Genomic DNA, 24,568 nt, shown 5'->3' with positions numbered 1-24,568 from the left:
TGTTTTCTCTGCTATTGCATAAATGATTCTTTTGAATTCTGACCTTTAAGACTTACGAGGTAATGAATATGTTATTTAAAATGGTATTTATTAAGTGAGAATATGTCAGTAGAAGACAGTGTTTAATGTTTGCTGTGATTCTGTACATGTCCTATTGCTTTCATTCTAAGCATTGTTGATTTTAAGATACACCTTCAATTTAATAACAGCTTTTGGAGAATATACATTAATCTATTACAAGGTAAATCTGGACTTTAAAAATGAGTAAAGAATTGAGGAAATGTGCCAGCATATATATAGTCTACCTAAAAAATACAGTTAAGTCCCTTAGCTAGGGAATAAACTGGCGATTTTATTTTTCAGTTTTGTTTCTTGAGCACTTTTACCTTACTGGGTAATCTGTATTTTCTTAACTTTAATGGAGTCATATAGTCTTTAACCCGAAAAAGCAAGTTAATTTATAATCTTAGGAAAACAGACTGGTTTACTTTGAGAATGATTTTTTTTTTCCATTGTGAACAAGGAAGGTTGTAGAAATTCATTTTCAAAATAAAGCTAGTTGAAGCCAGTGACTCTGATGCAAGACTGCTTCAAAGTGGCTCTGCCCATAGGGAGTTACATTGTGGCCAGCAGAAACTGTTGCCATTTACTAACCCATGTAATCTGTAATGAGTTGGGTGAAGACGAATTGTTTCCATCCTCCTTGATGGAGTGGAAATTACAGAGGCAAAAGCCATGTGCAGAATTGCCTGAATATTCAATAAAAAAATTGCTGTGCAACTCTTTTGCTGATAGGTAGAACCTTGTGTAAAAGAATTACATACACCTTTCTGACAGGTTTTTTTACGAAGTATATATCATTTCATTGAATAGTGTTAGAGATTACTGTATTTCATCAGTTTCAAAATGCACATTTTCTCCCACATTTTTATATTTTTAAAATTAGGGATACTCTTTACAAATGATGGCATCTCACAGTTGACTGGATGGCGGTAATGATATAGTTGTCATGTGCCTGTACTCAAGTGAACTTGGTCATAGCTATCTATATTGTTGTCACTTCAGTTGAATTGTGTGCATTTTTGGTATTATATAAGTTGAGTTCAGTTGCCATTAACATGTCTTCAGAAAGAGTACCCTGTGATTTGACATTGAAAAGCAGTGTACACAAAACGGTATGAAAACAGAAGCGGGGCACAATTTAGATATGAAGAAAGCAGATATTCATTACTGAAGAAATGACTGCAGTTCCTCGGTTTTTTGCAAAGCCATAATCAGGTGCTTTACCATATCTACAAAAGGAAAATACCTAAGTAGAACAGGTTCTGCTATGCTTTTGTTACCGAAATCCCTGCTAAAGAATTGGCTACCACACACCAAGCAAGAAAGATCCAGCATTAAACTTGCAAGAAGGGCATCAGTGGCTTGGAAGAATATCTCTGAGGTAATCTTAAGAATCCTGCCTATATTCCCAACATTCTTAATCACACAAGAATTAAAGTAATATAGAATTGTGATTGGTTATGAAGTAATTCAGAAGTGTTAAGATGCTTCAGGAATATATCAGCTAATTTATTCTGCTTTTTTACATGTGTAAGAATAATACATAATAAAAATCTGTACCCAAAGTCAGAAAATTCTTTCAGTAAATATAGTGTAAAAATTTTAAGTGATAGGGAAACATTTTGACCATTTAATTGGTGATGTTTTTATTTTCAGTGGTGGCTCTTATCTGTGATTATTGATTCAGCGACTTGCTAATTTGTTGTTAAAACTGTATTCTTGTAATTATTGTAGGTGCCTAATGGATAAGAACTTCGTTAGGATTGGGAAATGGTTTGTCCGACCCTATGAAAAAGATGAAAAGCCGGTCAACAAAAGGTGAGTCTTTAGAATGCTTTTGGTTTTTTGGTTTCTTTTACTTGACCACAGCTATCTTTGGGGAAGAAGTGAATGGAGGAAAAGCAGCTTTTATTTATTTCCCAATAATGTTAGTAGTTTAGATATTTGGAATAGATTCGTGGATCACATTTTATTAAATACTCTATCGTTAAATTTTTGTGGAATATTAAATTTTGACTAAAAAATTGTTTATCAGTAACCCATGTCTAAATCCCTTATAACCACACTATTTGGAATTGAATTATTCTATTTTGTTATTTTCATTATTCTAATGTATCTTTCTTCCTTATAATGTTTTGTGGCATTACTTTCAATCAACAGTCAAGTGAATTCAAATGGTGACAGCTTTTATAGAATCGTTTGATGCCCCTTAAAAGTCTGTCAACACATCCTTTACAATTGTCAGACCAAGACTGGGAATTACTTCACTAAACAATCCTAAACTTTTAACCATCACTTATTATATGTGTGGTTTTAAAGGCAGTCTTTGATACCAAACAAACATGGCGTTTTAGATCAATCAAGCCAGAATCAGAAGCCAAAACCATCAAAATCTAATATTTATCTCACTTTCCTTTGAACACAGTGTGAGTTTAATTCGAAATTGGTGACTGTTTTATTTTTGTAGAGCTGGGTACACAATCTTGATTCTATTTTACTATCCATGAATTTGCCCTAAGCTAAGAGTCCCAGCTTCTGGCTGCAGACAGGAGCTCCTGAGGCCTTGTGTGGTGGATAGTTGGCCAGAATTTCAGCTGGCCACTCCTGCCTCTTCTTCCTATAAGAGATTTAATAGCAGCCTTCTCTCCAACTTATGTATCTTAAAGCTTTGATGAAGTGGTTGTGGAATCTCCTCATTAACCAAATCTAATTTATGAAAATTGGGATTTCTTTTTTCAAATCAGATAAATTAGGGACTGGCTTTTTTTTTTTTTTTTTTTTGCCGAATCACCATGAACTGCCTTGAAATATTTCCCCCTTTTTTAGTACATTTAGGATTTATTAAAAATTATATTTAAATAGACAGGAGGTATTATGTGTATCAGAGTTTGCCTAAAAAGGGTAAGAATGAGTTTAGGAAAGGCGCTAGTGTGCACGTGTGTGATTCTGTTCAAAGACGCTTTGACTGACGGAGAGGAACATCTTTTTCCCTTTTATTTTTATTAATTTGGTCTAACTAATGAATGTTTCATGTACATGATTCATCTTAGTGTTCCTTAAATTTACAGGGGACTTAGATTTTCCTACTGGTTAAAGTTTGGGCTTTTATTGTTGATGAGTCCTGATGGTTACATATGGACCTGCTTTAGCGCAGTGTTCTTCTTTGCCATTCCTAGTGTGCCTTTCCATGCTTAATGTGCGTTCTCACAACTGGTCACTGGTGAATTAACTGAGCCAGTCCTAACACTTTTGATAAATAGGTATAGATGTTCGTGTGATGATTTGAGAGGAATTTGGGGATGAAGAGGAAATGTAGAAATCAAATAGGGATTGAAGGTAGTAGCAATTAGTATTTTAGTGTAAAAAATAATGTTTAAAAGTCAGATGTACTTAATCAATTTTATATAGCTTTTATATCTTTACACTTTAGCTACTTAGAGTCTTCCTAACTTTAGCAAACCAGATGTAAGTAATTTGATATTGTGTAACTGGGAGGCTGTTGATTTCTTTTTTCCTTTTTTTTTTAAAAAGATTTACTTTATTATCTATTTATTTATTTATTTTATTTTTGACTGCATTGGGTCTTCGTTGCCGCACACAGGCTTTCTCTAGTTGTGGCGAGCAAGGGAGAAGCTACTCTTCTTTGTGGTGCGTGTGTTTCTCATTGTGGTGGCTTCTCCTGTTGTGGACCACGGGCTCTAGGGGAATGGGCTTTAGTAGTTGTGGCTCGTGGGCTCAGTAGTTGTAGTGCACAGGCTCAACAGTTGTGGTACATGGGCTTAGTTGCTCCGCAACATGTGGGATCTTCCCAGACCAGGGATTGAACCTGTGTCCCCTGCACTGGCAGGCAAATTCTTTACCACTGCACCACCAGGGGAGCCCAAGGCTATTGATTTCTGAGCAATGTGATTAAGTTATTTTATTACTTTTAAGACTTGTGGTTGAATCTTGTGGAACTTTGTTTTCTTGTAGTGTAGAAATATTGATGATTAAAAAACTATTTTAGAAGGCATTAACAATTAGAAAACATTTTAAAGCAAAGATTCAATTTTAAAATTTATCATTTGCTATAATAAAACTTTATTAGGTATAATGACTTTTCCACTCTTATTCTCTGAGGTGAACTTTTATTTTTGCTATTATTGAATAATAATAATTAGTATCTTAGAGGGTTATTGTGAACATTAAATGAGTTAATTTATGTGGCTAGTTTATAATTTAGTTGAGAAAAAGCGAGAACAAATTAATCTTTAAGCTTAAGTTTTTTTTCTTTTAGTACCTATCAAATTTAATAACTAATGGAGAGGAAAATTTGCTGCGCAGTGCTAAACACATTGTATGTATAAATTAATATTTTTAGGAATTCTCTTCTTTGATATCATTAGACCCAGATAAAAGGAATATACTTTAAAGAATAATATTCTAAGTGTAAAGTAATATCAGCATAAGATACTTTTGTACAATATATTAAAAACACGATTTAACACACTGCATATTTTCTGTAAGCTAAAAGAATTCTCATAGTGGTGACAAATGAATATATTGATGAATAGGTTTCACCTGTTCTATTAATAGCATGCTATTTTTGGAGCTATCATTTCTCACTGTATTGATAACAAAACTAAATCATTTGCTGGTGGACTCATTGTTTGATATAAGATGATGTTCAGGATAAGTATAGAAAAATTATATATGTGTGTGTGTGTAAATTTTCATACACACACACACACACACACACACACACACACACACACACACACACACAGATTTGACCAGGCAGGTCCAAGAAAATGAAAGAAATTTATATCTTTTTTTTTGCGATCGTAACATATCTTTTGTTACTTATCTTTGGGAATATAATAAGTAGGAAAAGGAACTTGGCTTTGTCCTAGAGTTGTGACAGCCAACATCAAACATACAAAATTTCTGATTTCTAAGGTATGTTGAAGTTGAAAAAGCCTTTGCTTCCAGAATATTCTTAAAAACAAGTAAAAAAAAATATGTCCTTTTAAAATAATTTAGAAATTATTCCAGTGGTAGAGGTTCTTTCTATTGGAAAGGTATTTATTTTCTAATTTAGTCTAGTTTCAACTCACATTTGACTACCACAGAATTTGAAGTTTATATTCTCTAGTCTTTGAATGCTGTTTTTAGCAAAATAATTGATTGCCCCCAGTAACAATTTGGACCCTTGATCTTCCCTCGTATCGGGTGTACTGTAGCTGAGTTAACACAAATACCGACTTGCCAGTGCATTTTCTAAATTAATTCATCATTTCCTCCTCATGGGCAAATCTGCCCTGCTCTTGGGTGATACTCCATATAGCCTCACATGTTTTCAGATGTTCTAATTACTTTTGTATGTGCTGTTAACAGATGCACATGCACATGCACAATTGGAAGTATATTACTTTGAGTGCTTTTGTGTCATTTCATCTGGATATTTTCTTGACTTTTAAGTCTGGGATTATTTCTTTAATTTTTTTTATGTTCTTACTCTACCTAGTGTGCAAGAGATGCCCTTGTCTTCTGGTTTTAGTAACAAAAAGCGGTTTTTGTGTAACAAGATGAAATATTTTGATGTAGGAGAATATTTTTTAGCACTTTAAAACTTTGCTTCCCTCTCTTTCCTCACCCTCCTCCCCTATCTCTTCACCTCTTCTTGTTTTCCTTCCCATCCTCCTCCTTTCTCTACTTTTCTCATATTATAGCCCAGTCATCTGTGTTTCCTTCTTGAGATGCAAAGATGAAAAGTCAGGGAAAGGGATCTCTCATTAGAGGGTAAGCAGACATATAGTTACTTACAATGCGAAAGATAAAGGGAATCTCTTACTAGTGCCCAGAAAAATTAAGGTCATTAGTGATGACTTTTTAGTTTTCCTCATAAATTTACTTTGCACATGTGGCACCTTTAAGACTAGCTGATGGGAAATTCATAAAAAAAATTAATGGGACAATTTGAATTTCTTAATCATACGTAATAGTTTTACTATTTTTTTGCTTGTTTTTGGTGGATCTATAAAGTATGTAGGCATTTTCTGCTAGTTTATCTGATGGAAGATCTATCAGAAGGTATTATGTATTTCATCACTTGAATTTGAGAATTGTGTGAAAGTGAGAAGATAATGAGGTTAGAGTCCTGGGGAGCATCTACATTTACAGGATAGTTAGAGGAAAAGGAGCACATAAAGGAGACTAGGAAAGGTCAGTGAGAAATCAGAACCAGGGGGATTGGTGTCACCAAAACCATGAATTTTTAACGTTTCAAGATTAATCAGTCTGCAGAGAGGCCATATAAAATATATTCTAAAAGGCAGCTATGCAGTCATGATGCACTTAGCATGAGCAGTTTCCGTGAAGGGGTGAATTTCCGGTTGCGTTAGCCTGAGTTGTAAATGGGAGTTGAAATGAAGATAGGAATGTAGACTTACTGTACTTTGTTACAAGTAGCTGCAAAGGGGAAAACTGTTAGATCTAGGAAGGGAGGAGACAAACATTTAATAAGAGCCTATGATAAAACTAAGTGATACTGTCTATGTTTTTTAAAAGTCTCTTTCATGTATCAGGCACTCTGCTTTGTACTTTCACAGACTTTGTGCATACAGTGTTAAATTGAAAGACCAGCTCAACCAGAGGTAGCTTGTTTACTTTTTAAAAATTACTTCCCTTTTTTCTTAATAACTGAAAGGCAATTATCACCATTAGTTTTTGTTTTTTGTCCTACTAGTAGTCTAAAAGTACGTAATAAAAACATATCCTGAATATCAGTGATTGATTTTCACAGTTTAAATATATACTGTCTAGTTTCAAGAAGGATTTTTAATACCTTTCAGTAAGAGATACACCGTTTTAAAATGTGTATATATACTAAAGAGGTTTTGTGAATATCGTAATTCCTAGAGGACTGAAACTAAGCTGGAAACAGAGCTCTCCTTGATCTCCAGTCCATCCAGAAGTATGCATGATCTTCCGTTAACCGTCTGACTTTGTGGCACTTACTGAATCCCTCTGGACTTTAGTTTTAGCATTTATTATTTCTAAAATATTTTTCAGTTTTTCGATTCTCTGATTCTAGGGAAATTGTAGAAGCTAGGCATGTTCCCTGTGTGTGTGATGTGTGTATGTATGATGTGTGTGTGTGTGTGTGTGTGTTTCCTTCTTTCTTTCTCTACAACCAAGAACATATTGTTTTTGTTGTGTTTGGTTTTGCTGTAAGCTGAAAGTAACTCCTTTATTCACCAATTTAAGGGATTTGATATTACTGTTCCAAAGGGTCTGAGAGTTTAAAGAATGTGTCTGGAGAGAATGTTAACTTGAGTAATAATGTTCATAATGAGATTAGGAAAAGGGGAGAAGAAATTTTAGGTACCAAGTGAGAGTTAATTTTATAATGCAGCTGACCACCTATTTAACCTTTGCTTAAGATGTCGCTAAGTCCACTACCCTGGTTGTAAAAAAAGTCAACTGAAGGGTCATGACATAAATGTATAGAGGTTCAAATGATTAACCTTTTGGTAGAATTTGCTTATATCTGTAGTCTCATTTAGGTTGTGTCCATAGTAAGTTTTTTTCATCATATAAACTTTAGGGACCAAACTCTAAGCAGCATAGAAATATTTTGCTGTATATTGAATAGATCATTCTCATGGATTAATGAAATTGATTATTTTGGAAATGTAGCTTTTGTTTGTTTTGCTGCATTGGGTCTTCGTTGCACACGGGCTTTCTCTAGTTGTGGTGAGCAGGGGCTACTCTTTGTTGCAGCATGCAGGCTTCTCGTTGTGGTAGCTTCTCTTTTTGTGACGCATGGGCTCTAGGCGCACGGGCTTCAGTAGTTGTGGCTCGCGAGCTCTAGAGTGCAGGCTCAAGTTGTGATACACGGGCTTAGTTGCTCTCCAGCATTGGGATCTTCCCAGACTAGGGTTCGAACCCGTGTCCCTTGCATTGGCAGGCGGATTTCTAACCACTGCTCCACAAGTGAAGTTCATAGCCGCATATTAAATTGAATGCTTATATACCTCTTGCTTAGTTAAAATAGCTTAGTTCAAGGTACTTTGCTGAAATATCTGAAGAGTTTAGAAAAAGTATAAAAATGATATATGCCTAGAAGGTCATTTGCACTCATAGTTTTTCATAACATACCAATATCATGTGGGAAGTTATTTTTACAAGTTAAAAGTCGAATGTCTAAGGGAAATTACTACTCCTGTTTAGATAACTTTTTTTTCATTTACACATCTTTTTTTACTTTTATTTACCAAATGAGACTTTGTAGGCTGTGATGGAGATGGGGGACATTTTCTTTACGTTGGAAAATATTGGTTTTCTAATATCAAATGATTGTTTAGAAGATAACATGCTTTTTCACCTCCATTTAGTTTTTAATATAATTATAGTCAGTTTAATGAAAATCATTACAGATTGGGCAAAAAAGAAGACAGATTCTGGAATAAGCACTAAGAGTAAAAGTAATTGGCTAATGTATATTTTATTTTGACATAGTAATTTTCAGTTCCACAATTTCCATTGGATTTTTTTCTTATTAATTTATGTTATACATATTAATGTGTATATCCCAATTTCCCAATTCATCCCACCCATCCCCGCACTTTCTCCCCTTGGTGTCCATATGTTTGTTTTCTACATCTGTATCCGTTGGATTTTTTTTATCGTTTCCATTTCTCAGCTGAGATTTCCTATTTTTTAGGTATATGAGCACATTTTTCTTTATGTCCTTAAAAGCATAATTATAGTAATTGCTGTAAAATCTTGGGTACTAAATAAAATGTCTGGATTATCTCCATTGATTGTCTTTTCTCTTGAGTATGGTTTAGTTTTTGCTATTTCCTCATCTGTTGAATAATTTTGAATTTTATTTTGGGCATTGTAATTGCTTCTCTGGATTCTGTTATATGTCTCTGAAGAATGTTGATTTAGTTTTTTGTTATTTATTTATTTTGTTTGTTTTTGTTTTTAAATAGTTAGCTTTAGCTGGAGTCAGACTTCAGACTGTTGTCTCACCTGTGGTGGATAGCAGCTGAAATATCTGTGCCTCTTTTGACCCAGGGTCTCTCAGCCTTAGCACGTTCACATTGTGGGCCATTGTTGGGTGCTTGGCAGCATCCCTGGCCTCCACCTGCATCATGCCAGGAGCACCCTCCTTCTTGAATTGTGAGGACCTAAAATGTCTCCAGATGTTGTCAGATATGCCTTGGGAGACCAAATAGCCAGTGTTTCTAAAGTGTTAGCTGGGCTAAGTCTGACCCATGCACATAATTTAGGGCATCAGTCAGAGATTTGGGCAGTTTTATATGACTCTCTTCTTTCCAGGATTTCCTTTCTCATTTTCTAGCTGCTGTGTTCTGAACTCTATTCCTCTGGTTCTTCAAGCCAGTAAGACTGACAGTGGGGTTTCTATCAGTTTCAACCACCCTGTGTGGTTCAGTGTGCCCTCATGGTAAAACCTGCTTGGAAAAAAAGCAGGGGTGGGGGTGGGGGCGGTGGACTCAGCGCCGTTCCTTTCTTTCATGTATAGACTCTTACCCCTTCTTTCAGTTCCTGTCTCCATTTAGTAACTTTAGTAACATTTATTTTAGCAAATTTTAATATTTTCTTCAAAATTTATAGTTGTTATTTTTCAGAGGGAGGGAGATAAGTTTGTTTGGAAGGAGCTACTTAGTTACCCCCCGAAGTGGAGAGAATGAGTGTTTTAGGACATAAAACTCCACTTTGCTTTGTTACCCCACTCTTGTTTGTGATTTACATCGTTTGTCTATTAAAATGGGATCGCATAGTCTCCGGGGCTGAATCACCTAGTGGTGGGAGACTCACTTTGTTGAAGAAATGACACCTGTTTTCTCTGTAATTTCAGTGTTTGGGGTATATGGATTTATATTAATTAATGGCTTTTGTGTTTTATACTGTTTCAAAGGTATTAATGTTTATGGACTCATTGCCCAAATTTATAAACCTTAAACATCTTTTTAAAAAATGTGAAGGCATGACAGGTCTTTATTATTTCTTTTCTGAGTTGACTTTTTATATAAAGCCTTGTCCTTAGTCACTTCAGAAACTTTATAAAAATGTTCCTGAAGAGTCCTTATTAATTTCCTCTAGGGGATGAGGTAGGATGAGAAATGAGACAGGAGTGAGAAGAAGCAAGGTCCAGGAAGTGACCAAACCAAAGAAAGGACCAAATGGGGTTCATTCTTTGAAAGGTGTGATCATGGCTCTCAATAAATGTGACTGTGGCATCTGTGCAGCATCTTGGCAGCAGGGGAAAAACATTATAGGCTGAAGTTAGAATGCAGGACATTTCTGCTTTCCCGTTAGACAAGAATGTTCAGTTCTCAAAAGAAGATTAAAAATACTGTTTGAGATTGATTTTATATAATTTTCTTCCTGTTTCACCTTCGTCAGTTGAATGAAACATAATTTAAAGTGTTAACGATTACATAAATAAATTTTACTAAACTGAAGATTACTGAGCCTAGGTTTGCCATTTTTTGTGGAATGGAGACTGTTTTTAAGATTGTTTAGGATTGGATGAGATAACATAAAGTAGCTAGCACATAACCCAACATGTGGTAATTGTTTAGTGGTGGTTATAGTAGTAATATTTAGGAAAAAATTAAAGATAAATATAATTGTTTAATGTTTCTGGTAATTTTTTACACTCGGGGAAGTTTGCTATTCAGATATTTTAAAATCAGTTTATAGATGTACATGGTTTATATTAAATGAATTAGGTATTTCTACTATATGGCAATGAGCTACTGAAGAAATCTCATATTGTATGTTGATTTTTACCCCTATAGTATTGACATGAGCTAATTTCTATTGTTAAAGGACTTCTCTTTACTAAATGTTTCAAGATCTGATTGAAATCACCTTGATTCTGGTATGAGTTTTCAAATGTGATGTTCATTAGCACTGTGGTTCTATTGCCAACCTTTTATGGAATCAAAGGAAAAAACATTTGAGAGTACGTAATGTACTTTGTAAGTATTTGGTTTACTTCTTCGGTGTTTTTGCAATGTTAGAGGATATTATAAAAATAAAGCTTTTATTAAGTGTGGTTCTAAGAAAGTATTAAATTTCTATCTGAGAACCTGACAGGAGAGTGTGACAGTGTACTTCATGTAGGGTTTTATTAATAGTTGTGTAAGTTTGAAGTATTATAACTTAATATTTATGGCTAAAGAATATAGAAAGCTGTGAGTGCTAAGATGAAATATTAAATTATGTAACTGTGAAGCTTCCTCTTTGTTGTAATGTTCACATCTAATCTGTTGTTACAAGTCTTCTACCTGTCTGGGTCTTCAGACTGCTCATCACTCTGCTCTGTGTATCCTTCATCCTTCTGTTAGACTACTTTTGGTGAGGCACTCTCCCACATAAGAACATAACGTGCTGTCAGTATTTCGGATGTTACCTGAACTTTATCTGGCTTTCCTGTTCCACAGTAGAAGCCTTTTGTCCAGCCAGAGTTGCCCTTCACAATTCCTAGCGTAGTCTAAACTACTCCTTTTCTCTTTTGTTCCTTATCTCTTTTTTCCCCCCACCCTTTTTGTCTTCCATGGCCACTCAAGTTAACTTCGATCTCTCTTCTTTGAGATGTTCCCCTGAGGCAACTTTTCTAGCTGCTTTTTCCTGACCTTTTACCTCTATATTTATCAATAATATGTTTTTACTATTCTTGGTTTTTAAAAAATTTTATTATTTAAAAATTTTTATTTTTCTCTTGGATTTGTACTAAGGAAGATGAATGTACCTTAGTACATTCATCTAAGAAAGGAAATCCTTCCTCCTTTCCCCATTCTTTCATTATTCCTAAATTGAATCTTTAAAACAGAATCATACTTATTTTGGTGTTTACTGTACATCATTATTTCTCCTTTTATTCTACTCAACATCTATTAAAATTCCTAATACAAAAAATATTACAGGTTTGATTGAACTGAATGGAACTTCTTTCTGTTGTAAATCTATTTAGTTTTCTAGAATCAAAATTTTAAAATGAGTTCTTAAAACTCATTTAATGTAAAACAAAATATTGAATTATGTCATTAAGACAACAGCATTCTCTTTATCATTCTTATTTTAAAAGATGATCTTTTAAAATGTTATCATTTATAAATGGGTTAAAATCTTTTTGTTTCTTATAATTGTCAGTTTTGCATGAGTTTTTCCTAAGTATTTTTTCTTATTGAGTGGTTTGTTCAAGTTTCAAGTTTGAGCAGTTGGGCTCTTCGTAATGGTTACTTTAGTTCAAGTATTCCCTAGTAGAAAGCATACATTACCCTGTTGGACTTTGTCCCCCTTTGCTGGCCCGCAAATTGCATTTCTGCTAGTGGAAACAGACTCAACATATTTTGAGATCTTAACAGGCCTCATAGAAAGAAGGAGGCCTTCCTAATTGGTTGCACACAGAAGAGTCTAGAGGGGAACATTGTTGGGGAACATTTGAAGGGTTATTATGTACCACTGAAATTGACCAGTGTTGTTTACAGAGTTTATCTGGTACTGAGAATGTAAGAAAACAAAGGAACGTCTTAGTATATATAATTAAAGACAGTTGACTAAAGTATTTCTATGTTAGATGAATTTTAAAAAATAAAAGACTGTATAAGGTAAGTTTCACTGAAGGAGAAAATTGGACTGTTTGCTGGAGAATTTTGAGTTTGTTTCAGTGGTCTTTAAAGTAGTATATCAATTCCAGTGTAGCATGCCACCTCCTTTCCTTTGTTTCTTTTTTTAAATTAATTAATTAATCTGTTGGCTGTGTTGGGTCTTTGTTGCTGCACACTGGCTTTCTTCAGTTGCAGAGAGCGGACGCTACTCTTCATTGTGGTGTGTGGGCTCGTTGCTGTGGCTTCTCTTGTTGCAGAGCACATGCTCTAGGCGCACAGGCTTCAGTAGTTGCAGCACATGGGCTCAATAGTTGTGGCTCACAGGCTCTACAGCGCAGGCTCAATAGTTGTGACACACGGGCTTAGTTGCTCTGTGGCACGTGGGATCTTCCGGGAGCAGGGATCGGACCCATGACCCCTGCACTGGCAGGCGGATTCTTAACCACTGCGCCACCTAGGAAGTCCCCCTTTCCTTTGTTTCTTATTTATAATTTCAATATCTAGAACTCAAGCCTTATATCAGAGTATGGTTCACATCCCTGAAATAAATAACAGCTTTCTTCTGCTAATGATTTCTTGTATCCTTGAGTATTTCTAGGCCTTGATTTCAACTAGAGTTTCTTAGGGAAAGACCAAGACATTGTGATAGCCCTTAAACACCTAGTTTCTGAAAATAGAAAAATTGGGATTATATGCTTTTACTTTTCAACTTTATCCCCGTAGCCCACCCTTTAGCCAGTCTCTAAAAACTTACAGTACTGGTTTGGGACACATAATTATGTTCAAGTATTAAATCAAACATGTATTGGTTTGCATTAACCTTGATCATTTTAAGCATGTTTTGTAGGTTCTAAAAGGTAAATTACAGTACTAAAGGACACTACTTTAATAATGGCAAGGCCTCCCTTTCCGCCACCCCTTAGAACATATGCTGTTAAAAATACCCAGTGATGACTGAGTAAAATACTTAAGTACATTTCAAACCAGAAGATGCTTCAGTTGAAGTGTATTATGGATACATTTGAACATGGCTCTGTATTTGAAGTACAATACAGAGTATGTTCTGTAGCTGCTATAGAACAAAGCATTCTGTATTTGTGCTTTGATTTTTCTGTAAACTAAGCTTCCCGAGTTTCAGCACTCTTAATTTTTCTGAGTATGTCATGGAGAAGCCTTCAGTTGGGCCATTGGCACCTTGTATATCTGATCTCTTTTAAGGATGTATGCAGTACTCCTATAACGCCTTTGAACAGTCAGTTACTTTCAGAAACAGCTGAAGTTACTGAGCAGCCACGTTGGAGCTGAACCTAGGATAACATCAGATAGGGTGAGGCAGATGAGTAGGGGCCAATCGTCCTGACCTACAGTGGAAGTATTCAGAATCATAAATATTGTATAACTCCCAGTTATGCTCTTAGTGTACATAGTCAAACTGATCTACTTACTATATCCTGTGTTTCTGTTCCTGTGTTTTCAAGCCTCTGACTAGGAATAATAAGAAAGATATAATGATGTCTACTTTATATAGATTGTTTTGAGGATTAAGTGAGATAATTAATGTGAATGTCTAAATGACTAGACAAATTATTTAAAGCCTGTTTCATGAATTTTTCCTAGATTCTAATAGCACTTTATATACTATTCACTATATTATGAATGAAACCATTCAACTTTTCAAAATTAAATGATCATAATTCAGGAATAGCATTGTGTATTGTTTTATTTTTCCATTTTCAGATCATTTAATATTGTTTATATACATCAAAGTTGTATGATTTATATAAACCATGCATTAAAAGCAGATGAGAGAACTTTCATAAAATTTACCTCTTTTACACCAAGTATTTTCATAGGTTTGATTTTGGTCTCATATACATATGTAGTTATAAAGAAGCCTTTTGACTGTTAAGGTTCACTGTAACTGTGATAGTCTATTTTCCATATTTCACATATAAAACACAGTTCTAAGTAGTGTTAAGCTAAGTGTCTTTAGTAGTAATGTGAGATAGCTACTCTGGATAATAAAAGGAGGCAGCGTAGGTGAAAAGCGACCCAGACAGAAGTGGGTCCAGTGGTCACAGGTACCAGATGAGGAAAGAAGGAAATTCCTTACAAACCAACAACACTTCCAGGATTTTCTTCTTACTTGGTTAGGCATCATTCAAACCTTCTAGAAACATTTATGCACTTGCTTTTTACTTTGCTTTTTCCCCTACCATTCCTCATAAGGATACCAAAAGGAGGAAAGTTTTTCCTATTCTTTTTCCTTCTTAAACACGTTTATCACTTATGTAGCTTCAAGTGAGAAGAATGATCTAGATAAAAACATTTGATATGGAGTGAAAAGTAATAGAAAAAATAAGTGGGAGGTTGAGGATAAAATAAATTATCTGTATTTTTAGTTTACTGACATAGTCTGTCATTAAAAGCGACTAATTATACAAATGTGGCCATTTGTTCTTTGTCCTTAGCTCTCTGTTTAATGAATAATACTAAAATATTTCCTTGGAGGGAATTTAATTCCATATTACTCACTTTTTAAAGCTTTCCTTTATACTGCTTTCTTTGAAGAATGTGTTCATAAGTCATTCCAAATGTCTTTAAAAAGTCTATTGTGTATTTTCCTATAACAAAAGGATTAAATGTATTTATTAAAAATTGTAAAATTCAGAAAACCTCATAGAATTATGAGTTTAATTGAATCCTAACACATAGCTATGCCCTTTATTTGAACTTAGTAATGTATGTGGAGTCTATTTTGATACTTACAGGTATTACTATACATGCATCCCTCCATAGTGCTTGATGATTACTTAGTGAATTCTTGAAAATTTAGCTTTTAAAAATAGAGTTATTATTATTCTGGGTACACTGGGAAAAGGACCACTTCAGCACACTAAAGTACAATTTACAAAAAGGTAAAATTTGGACTCTAATGTAAATATAAAATGAACAAATGCCATACATTTTAATAAACTTATTAATTAGTGAAAGAACAGGTAAGATGTGAAAACCAGTTCAAAGAACTTTTGAGTAGCTAGGCTTTTCTGGAAAATTAATAGGTATATATGTACTTACAACTTAGTAGCTGTTTGCACAAATAATGCACATAAATTGAAAGAATAAAATGTATTTTCTTCTTACCCAGAGTTGCTTATAAATAGGACACATATGTCTGTTGCAGTGCACAACTTCTCAAACCTTGGAATCAGATTGGATGCCACTACTCTTATTTGCTGTCCATATTGATTTTACTTTATATCATAGTCACAGTTGAAAAACCAGTTTCAAAAAGATTTGACTTTTTTGCAGGGACTGCAGTGTAGTCTAATATTGAAGCTGTGGACGACCTTGAGCTAGTAGTTTGCATGGAGTCTGACAGATGTTGCTTTGCTGCACTCCCCACCCCACCCCCCCAATTTAAAATATCACACCACATCCATGTGAATTTTCTGCAGTGTTCTGGGGGGTGCACAGCTGAGGAACTGAGGCACTAGATAATCCTTGAATGGGCATTTCCCCTATATGGCATTGAAAGGACGAGCTGTCTTCCATTGGCCTTACTTCAAAGTTTTGAATAAATTTCTTTAAAAAGTCCCCTGAGGAGCTTCTGATGAGAATTGTCAACAAAAGTTCGAAAACAGCTTTCGGGATGCTGGTGGTGTCATTGATTGTCCTGGTAATGTCCATAAATAATAAACTACTCTGTGTTTATCCACAGTCTCTGCCCAGTGTAGAGACTGTTCTAGTAAGCCAGTTAATCAGTGCCACTGTGATGCATTAGAGCTGTAGTATAGCAAATTCTCAAACTTTCTGGTCTCAAAACACCTATAAACGTTATTGAGCACCCAACAGAGCTTTTGTTTATTGGGTTCTACTCATCAATACTTACTTTAAAAAGAATTAAAACTGAGGAAAGTTAAAATATTTATGACTTTTTAAAATAACAGTAAGAAACCCATTATATGTTAACACAAATAACCCCTTTTTAATTAAAATAACACTTTTCTAAAAAGAAAATATTTAGTCAGAAGAGTGGCACTGTTTTTGCAAATCTCTTTTAAAGTCTGACTTAAGGATAAACAGCTGTATTCTTGTGTCTGCTTCTGCTTGTAGTCTGTTGTGACATCACATACCATGTAGCCTCTGGAAAACTCCGCTGTGCACTTCGAGAAAATCAGAGTGAAAAGGATAAATAATGTCTTTGTGTTATTTTAAAAATAGTTTTGACCTGCTGCCTGCTCGATATTCCTATACTTAAAAAAATTTCAACAAAGGTGGTTTGTCTGCATTTTATTTTTAGGCTGGGGCAAGTAAACTTTTCCTGCAGATAGTAAATATTTTCAGCTTTGCAGGGCATATGGTTTCTGTCAAAACTAGTCGTGTCTGACATTGCACAGTGAAAGCAGCCACAGACAACATGTAAGCAAATGGACAAGAGATTGTTACAATAAAACTTTATTTACAAAAAATAGGTGACGGAGAAATGGATCAGGACCCTATGGTCCTCCTCCTGCAGCCCCCACCCCCACCCCCACCCCATCCATGTCCTCAGCCTGCGTTTTGTCTGTGGAAAAACTTGAGCCAAAGGATAAGTTGAATCAGAGAAGTGAGAAAATGCAGAAACAAAGTGAAACAGTCAATACCTGTAACCCCCCTCCACTCTGTCTATAAAAGCTCTTGCCCACTGGTTGTCTGTGGCAGGGAGTCAGCCTTTGGACAGGAGTCTGCCCTCCTCCCGGTTGCCAGCATCCGAAATAAAGCAAACTTTCCTTTCCACCAACTTCCTTCTTTATTGGCCTTTGAGTAGTGAGCAGCCGGACCCCCCACTTTCAGTTACAATGGGGTGGAATTGGCCCTGATACTTAACTTTGCTGACCTCTACCCTTAAGAGGAAGTTTGCTGTCCAGACAGGCTAAAGTGGTTAGCTGAGAAACTGCACAGCTAGAAAGTTGAGGATTCAGATCTAGGCATCTCTAGTTTCATAGCCACTATTTTTCTCAGTTTTTCATGCTGTCTTTACTAATAAGGTTAATGCTTACACCTTTAATGTAGGAGTGATTATTGATTACAAATAAATTTTTAAGGCAAAAATTTATCTAATTACTAAGTTATATAGGGGCTAGAATTTAGAATCTCCATGGATACCCAAGAAATGATTGGATAAGTGTGTGTTTTTATCATAATAAATCTTCCGCACAGCACAGCATTTTAATTCGTTATAATTCACTAAAATGTACGTATCTGAAAGTGTTTTCTTTTCAGCCAACAAGCTCTCCGAGTAATTACTTTATACTATTTAAATTATTATGTGGAATGGGCAATACATGTATGTAGTATAAAATTTAAACAGCATGAAATTATATGGGTGAAAAAGTCTCTTCCCCACTCACTGCCCAGCCAGCCAATTTCTCTCCTAGTGTTGTCATATTACCTGTTTTTTTGTCTTTCCAGAGATTGGTTTATGCAGATATACAGTGTGTATGTATATTTCCCTTTTCTATACACGTAGTATATCCAGTGGTACACATACCCTACCCATCGTTCCATCACTTTATTTTACTTAACAGATAGCGCTGGGGTTGAAGACCAACCCAAGCACATGCATACAGTGCTGTACGGGGAAGTTACTAACTCCGGAACTGGTTTGCTTTGTTTTCTTTGTACTGTGAGTCATTTTTCTAAAGTTTTTTGTTGTTTCTGTTGTTTTTTGGGATTTTTTAAAATGGTTTTGTTTTGATATTTGCTTGACATGAGTAAAATAATTTGACAAAGTCCTGCTAAAGAACTTAGTATTTTCAGGAAGGTAAGATATAAACACTTAAAGCAATTAGAGGTAAGACATTATGTATAATTAGCCTCTTGGTTTGTGAAATATTAAGCACTAAAGGTAAAAATTGGGTGATACTGATGTGAGTTCTAGTGAAGAGAAAAGATTCATGAAATTAAATGTGTTTTGTCAAATCTGAGGTTTGGATGACTTGGGGTAGAATCATGGAGAGGAAAATAGCAGTAACAAAGACACATCACAATGGTGTTTCAAGGAAAGACTTGGCTTCTAGAGAGAAAAGTTCAGCTTAACAGCAATGGAAGATAGGAAGAGAGAACTTCTAATAGGAGGACTCCTCGAGTGATCTAGACAGTTACGTAGAAGTTCTGTGACAAAGTTCTAAATTAATGAAGCTTAGAGTAATTGTGATAGTTCTTGAGTCTAGAGACTTAAACGTTGTTTTAGTAATGACTAAACAGAGTAGTTGCTCATTAGAATTTAAGAATTGCAAAAGAGCCACCAATAAGCATTGTCCTGAAAGTTAAAGATCTTAAAAAAGCAGACAGGAATACCAAGCCTTCTTTTGACGGCCCAGTCCAAACTTGCCACTAAATTATGGCGATTCATGTATAACTTTTACCTATTGCTCTTGACTCCTTGCTTCTGCAGATTTTATTAACATAGCCTGGGACTGTTTTTAGTTAGTGCCTTTTGTATTGTCTCATTTTGTCTCTTGCCAAGGATTTTAGCGTTTACAACCTGCAGGCTCTTATTGCTCATAATAGATGTTTTTTGAAGCTAGAGTATGTCTCACATTACTGCAGTTGAGAAGCACCTAAGCCTTATTATAGCATTAACTTGAATTTCTTTATAGTGTTCCCTGGTGCCACTGTAGCCTCTCTGTATGGGTTTAATCAGTTGGCATCTACTTCAAACTTGAAGAGAAGGCACCAGCAGAAAGGCAGTCATGCTTCCCAGAGTCCACAGTACAAGTTTGGATATGTTCTGAAAGACAAATTGAAATGGTAGAATAAAAAGCAGCCAAGATACACTCAGTAGCACAACTTCAAGTTGGAAGGAAAGGGAGCTAATGTTTGTAAGTTAGGACTATTATTATTGAGATACTGTGCTAAATGCTCTACATAAATTATTTCCAGTCTTCATTGCATACGTGGAGCTTTGTGTTATTTACTTTGGATTCATGGATGAGAATGTGGAGACCTAGAGAATTTCACTAACCGGGTTAGAAAGTGCCAGAGCTAAGAGCGCATTTTCCAGAAGGAGAGGACCTTTCTGCATACTGCTTGCTGGGTACTTGTGTCTTGTTATTGCTCACAGCAGCCCTGTGAGGTCAGTGATAGGAGTGGTGGTGGGCGAAGGGGAGATGAGACTGCTGCTGGGCCAGACCTAGATCTCTGTGCTCCCAAGGCTCTTGCCCTTAATCTTTGCAAACAAGTAAGTATGGTCTTCCTCCAAAAAATGAAAAATGGTAGAGAAAGATAAAATGTAGAGGCTTCATGTTAAGTGTGAAGTAATACAGAACAAACAAATAGAAAACAAATGATTCACTTTTTAGCTCCTGGGCTAACAAACATTGGAAACAGTGGAAAGACTATTTGTGGAGAAGGGACACAAACAGAAGACTGCAGAGACGGCTGTGTTCAAGGTTTTGAAGTAGATTCCTAATCATGCTTCTTCTGGACCTTGCTTGCATAATAAAGCCCCATGTAGGATATTTCAGTGCATTTTCAGAAGGAAGAAAGAGGTTCCCGGCCTTGGGCATTGGTCAGGGCACTTGCCCTAAGAGGCTAAGCTGGAAGCTGCTCAGCTGACAGCTCCCTTGTGGTAGTTACATGGTTTGCATCTTCCCCTAGAGCTGTCAAACTGGAAGCCTTTCTAGGTATCAGGTTGAATCCTTAGGTCAAAGGATTAGAGATCAGGGGTATGAAGAGGTGAGTTTCTGTCTCTCTTTGAAGCTTTGCCTAAATATTCAGTGACTGGTGCTTAATAGTAAATTTAATAATACAATTTATCTGTGACATTTAGCCAAATTTAGAATTATGGAGGAGAAAAATGTTCCTTTCCCCTCTTTATTCATTTATCTATTAGGTGAAGTGTAAGAAAAAGAGCAGTATTCTTTCAAAGCTCAAAAACTGACTGTAGCTTAAATGCTTAAGAAAAGTTTGTTTTAATATTTAACAGTATGTGTTATTCAAGGGATGTGAAATGGGAGAAAAGTATAATAGAGAGATGCATGTTAATAATAAGTTTTGAGAAAGCTGCTTTGATAACCACATGACCCTTTTATTGGTCCCATAAAGCTGGGAAGGACAATACAATAACAAACGTTACTTTTCTCTGATAATTGGATGAATGGAATGTTAAGCTACAGAGTAATTTCATGCATTCAGATTCATCATTAGGGAGATCAATAATTGGGTTAGTACTTAGAGACAGAAAGTATGACCATCAGTCAATTAAGAAACAGAAGGCAATATCCTAACCCCAGCAGAGTTGTAATTTCTGCGATAAATAATAATTTTTTAATTTAATTTCTTTACTGACATATGTTTGGAAAGCATTCTAATAAAACGTTTAGGTCAGGGTCTGAGTACATATTTATTTACCTTTCTCAGTAACAGATTTTGGGTTTTAACCAAGTTTGTCTTTTATCCCTTCTTTTTCTTCAGCAAATTCAACATTTCCAGAAGTCTGTTAGATTTTTTTTTTTTTTTGGCTATTATTTTTATTATAGGGAAATTAATTTGCACTCTGTCTTACTTTTGTTTAGTTCCTGCTGTTCTTTCAGTGTTTGATGGACACACTTAATGACTAAATGAGAGAAAAGTAACCTAAGACAAGTTAATATAAAATTGAGTCCAGCAGGATAGTAACACACTGAGCAGTCTCATTCTTGTTTTCGTAAGAAAGCTAGAATGTTGTAGCTCACATATACTTCCCAAGGTCACAGAGCTAGACAGAGGCAGACTAGTAATCTTTTCTCCCCTTCTGTAGTTCATTGTACTTTCTGCTGTTACATTGCCTTCTGTGATTTAAGTGCTCATAAATGTTTTAGAAATTGGAGGCTTAAAAAATCATAGAAGTAATACACGCCCTTGAAAAAATTAGGTAGTTTGGAAGGCTGTTGCTTTTGTTAAAACCTCCCTTTTCACCTCTTTTGCTCCCAGACTCGCACAAGATAGTCCCTATGAATGGTCTCTTATGTATTCTTTCAGAATTTTATTCAGGAGACTCTAATATTATATCTCTGTGTTAGTAATTTTTCTTTAATCTACCGTAAAATTAAGGAAAATTAAACATTTTCCATTTTAATCCAGTTTCCTAGCTTCCAAGTGTGGACTTTCAAACTATTTAATGCTACTTTTTAATAAAAGAATCTGATTTGTTATGTTACTGGAGTTGGAAGGACCTGTGAGGTAAGAAAGTCCCCTGAGCTTTTTAAGTAAGAGGTTAAGTGATTAGCATAGAGCTCCACAGTATTTAATTCCAGTAAGTGGTTCCAGCGTTTAGATTTCCATTGTTGCCACTAATCCATACTGCCTCTCAATGCACTTTATAGGCTTAAAAGTGAACTGTGTATCATAAACAGGCGTGTTTCATGTGTGTACTCAAGGAGTCTCCTTTAAAAATCTAATCCATGAAATAATACCCAGCACACAGCAGATACTTGAATGTTTGGATTGAAATAATTTAAACTAATTTTTCACTACAGTTCCTTAAGAAAATGAGGGGGTTGGACCAGATCATTTTTAAGGACTTTCCCACCATCAATGTCTGTGATTTTAATTATAGTTTCGTTCTCTCCTCAGAGAATCAAGCTGTTTTCCTTCAGACTCAAAAGCTGTTGTGTTGGGTGGCTAGTCCTGATTGCTCTTCCCAGCAGACGAGAATCCGCTTGTTCCCACTGCAGTCTTTGCTGCACTCAAGTGCCAGGTTTCCTGTTAATCCTTTCCCTCCAGTTAAAGGGAAATTTTAAAATTATGTAAAGTTGCAAAATGGAACCAGGTTTCCATACATTTCAGATCACATGAGAGCTCTGTCCTGCATACGTTAGTGAGCTAATTTATAAGCCAGTAGTTCTCATATCAGAGGGGTATGGCTGGAAATTGGAGTATGAATTTTGAGGCAGGAAGCTGATTGAAATTTAAGTTTTGGTGCTGGTGGTGGTGTAGTGTTAAGGGGGACAGAGCATGGCCCGTGCAAAATAATGTTTACTGGTCAAGATTTGGCAGGAATCTTATCTACCAATTACCTTGACATGCAATATAATGTAGTGTGCAATCAGCCATGGGTACATAAACATCTGTGAAGCTTAAGGGAAGTCTATGGTTTTATACAATTCATTTATTTATCCAAAGAATTCTTGCTTTGTTTTGTCACTATATATGAAATATAACGAAAATATTCCATGTGTTTAAACAGTGTGGTTAAAGACAGAGCATAAAGGCTCACTAACAAGAGTATCTTGCAGAATGGCAAGCCTGCTTATTCTTCAAAAAGCAGATCAACAACTCACTTAGAAACCTATTTGAACATATAATAAAAACCAGTGCAAAAAAAAACAATAAAAAACAAACAAAAAAAACAACAAAAAAAACCAGTGCTGGCTTGATTAATGTTAACTCAAATAAGGTATAGAAGCTGAAAACTTTTACAAGTTTAATTTCTTGAAGTGTAAGGAGTCACTTCCCAAAACTGATGTGAATACTGAATTACCACAGTATTGGAGCGCCTTTACTAATCTGATTTCTTTGAGCCCACTCAAATCAATGTATTTATTTTAATCTATGTAATTAAGTTAAAATTAAATTAACAGATTTAAACTGACATAAAAGATATTTAAAAGGATTATTTTAAACATTAAGTCTTAATTGTTACTAGTTTGGAAACTCGGAAGGAACATAAAGAATCTCCTCTGTCCTGTAAATAAGAGTAAGAAAAAAATCATATCAAATAAGCCTTTATTATGGTAAAAAACCCGGAAAGATTCCGTATGACTCTTCAGGGTCCAGGTGTGGGAGGAGAAGGGCAATTTACCTGAATACTCTTTTTAACACTATTTCCCTTGCCCTTTGTTGGCTGGTACAGGGCTTGGAATTTGAAGGATGGCCTCTGAGGACTATTGATGTTAATATACTGAAAGTATAAATGCCTTTTGAATAGGTGTTCATCTAAATAGTATTGGTTTTGTTTGAAAGTTATTTTTCATAGGATACTCCATTTAGAAGAACAAAAGTTACTTTTCTCTTCCAATTTGTTAGCATATCTGGAACCAAGCTAAAACATATTATGCTTGAGCGATACCAGCTGAGTGATTTGGCCTTATCTGTACTGTGGAAGAGAATGAATTTTAATTCCAGTGTTTGTCATTAGTTAGTAATCAGTTTCTAAATGTGTGACTCTGATTTTATCAAAATTTTTTTAAATTGTTTTAAAATACAGTTAGTTGGATTTGGTCAGTCATGTCTGTTGACTGAGCTTAGTTTATATTAAGCATAAAGAGTGCAGAAAGTATTCATTATTTAAAACAATTATAACTGGAGTTTGAAGAACATTTTTTTCTTGAAGCACCTTGACAATGATTACTTTAGTTCATGAAATTTCATCTGTTTTCAGAATTGAAAGAAAGCAGCTGTCATCATCTGAAAATTAAATATCTCAAACTGTAAAGGTGATATTGAATTACTGGTGATTCTTGTTTTCTTCTCCCTACCCCTACTGTATTTCTTAGTTTTCTGTGCTGAACATATATTGCATTATTAATCAGAAAAAATATTACTGGTATTTTTTTTAAACATAAAATAATACAAAAAATTTAATTCTTCTCAATCTCTGTAGTAATAAAGTACACTTGAGTACTTTCTTTTAAAAATTAGGACCTCTAGTTTATAATTGAAATTGAGTGCTATATGTTGATAGTACCAAAATACCAACTGCTAGTTATTTGTAAGATTCGTTTAACAATGGTAAGGGAAAAACCAGGCTCTCAGTGGTGGAAGAGTGACTTATAGTATAGTTCATTACTGACTTCTTTTTGAATTCTTAGAGCAGTATTATTAATTTGTATTTTTAGAGATTTCCA

At 35.1% G+C, this 24,568-nt stretch overlaps 1 protein-coding gene across 2 annotated transcripts in view; it reads left to right on the top strand.

The window, feature by feature from the left end:
* Nucleotides 1-24,568, top strand: part of MED13L (mediator complex subunit 13L) — a 298,152-nt gene that overhangs the window by 164,696 nt on the left and 108,888 nt on the right. For both annotated transcript variants that reach the window (XM_057746699.1, XM_057746698.1), the window contains exon 4: nucleotides 1,798-1,881. In XM_057746699.1, the coding sequence (XP_057602682.1) occupies nucleotides 1,798-1,881 (84 nt within the window). The remainder of the gene's footprint in view (nucleotides 1-1,797; nucleotides 1,882-24,568) is intronic.

The sequence above is a fragment of the Hippopotamus amphibius genome, chromosome 8, assembly GCF_030028045.1.
Source record: "Hippopotamus amphibius kiboko isolate mHipAmp2 chromosome 8, mHipAmp2.hap2, whole genome shotgun sequence".
NCBI classification, from domain to species: domain Eukaryota; kingdom Metazoa; phylum Chordata; class Mammalia; order Artiodactyla; family Hippopotamidae; genus Hippopotamus; species Hippopotamus amphibius.
Note: the sequence above shows the minus strand (reverse complement) of the source record. Positions and strands in the feature narration are given on the sequence as shown.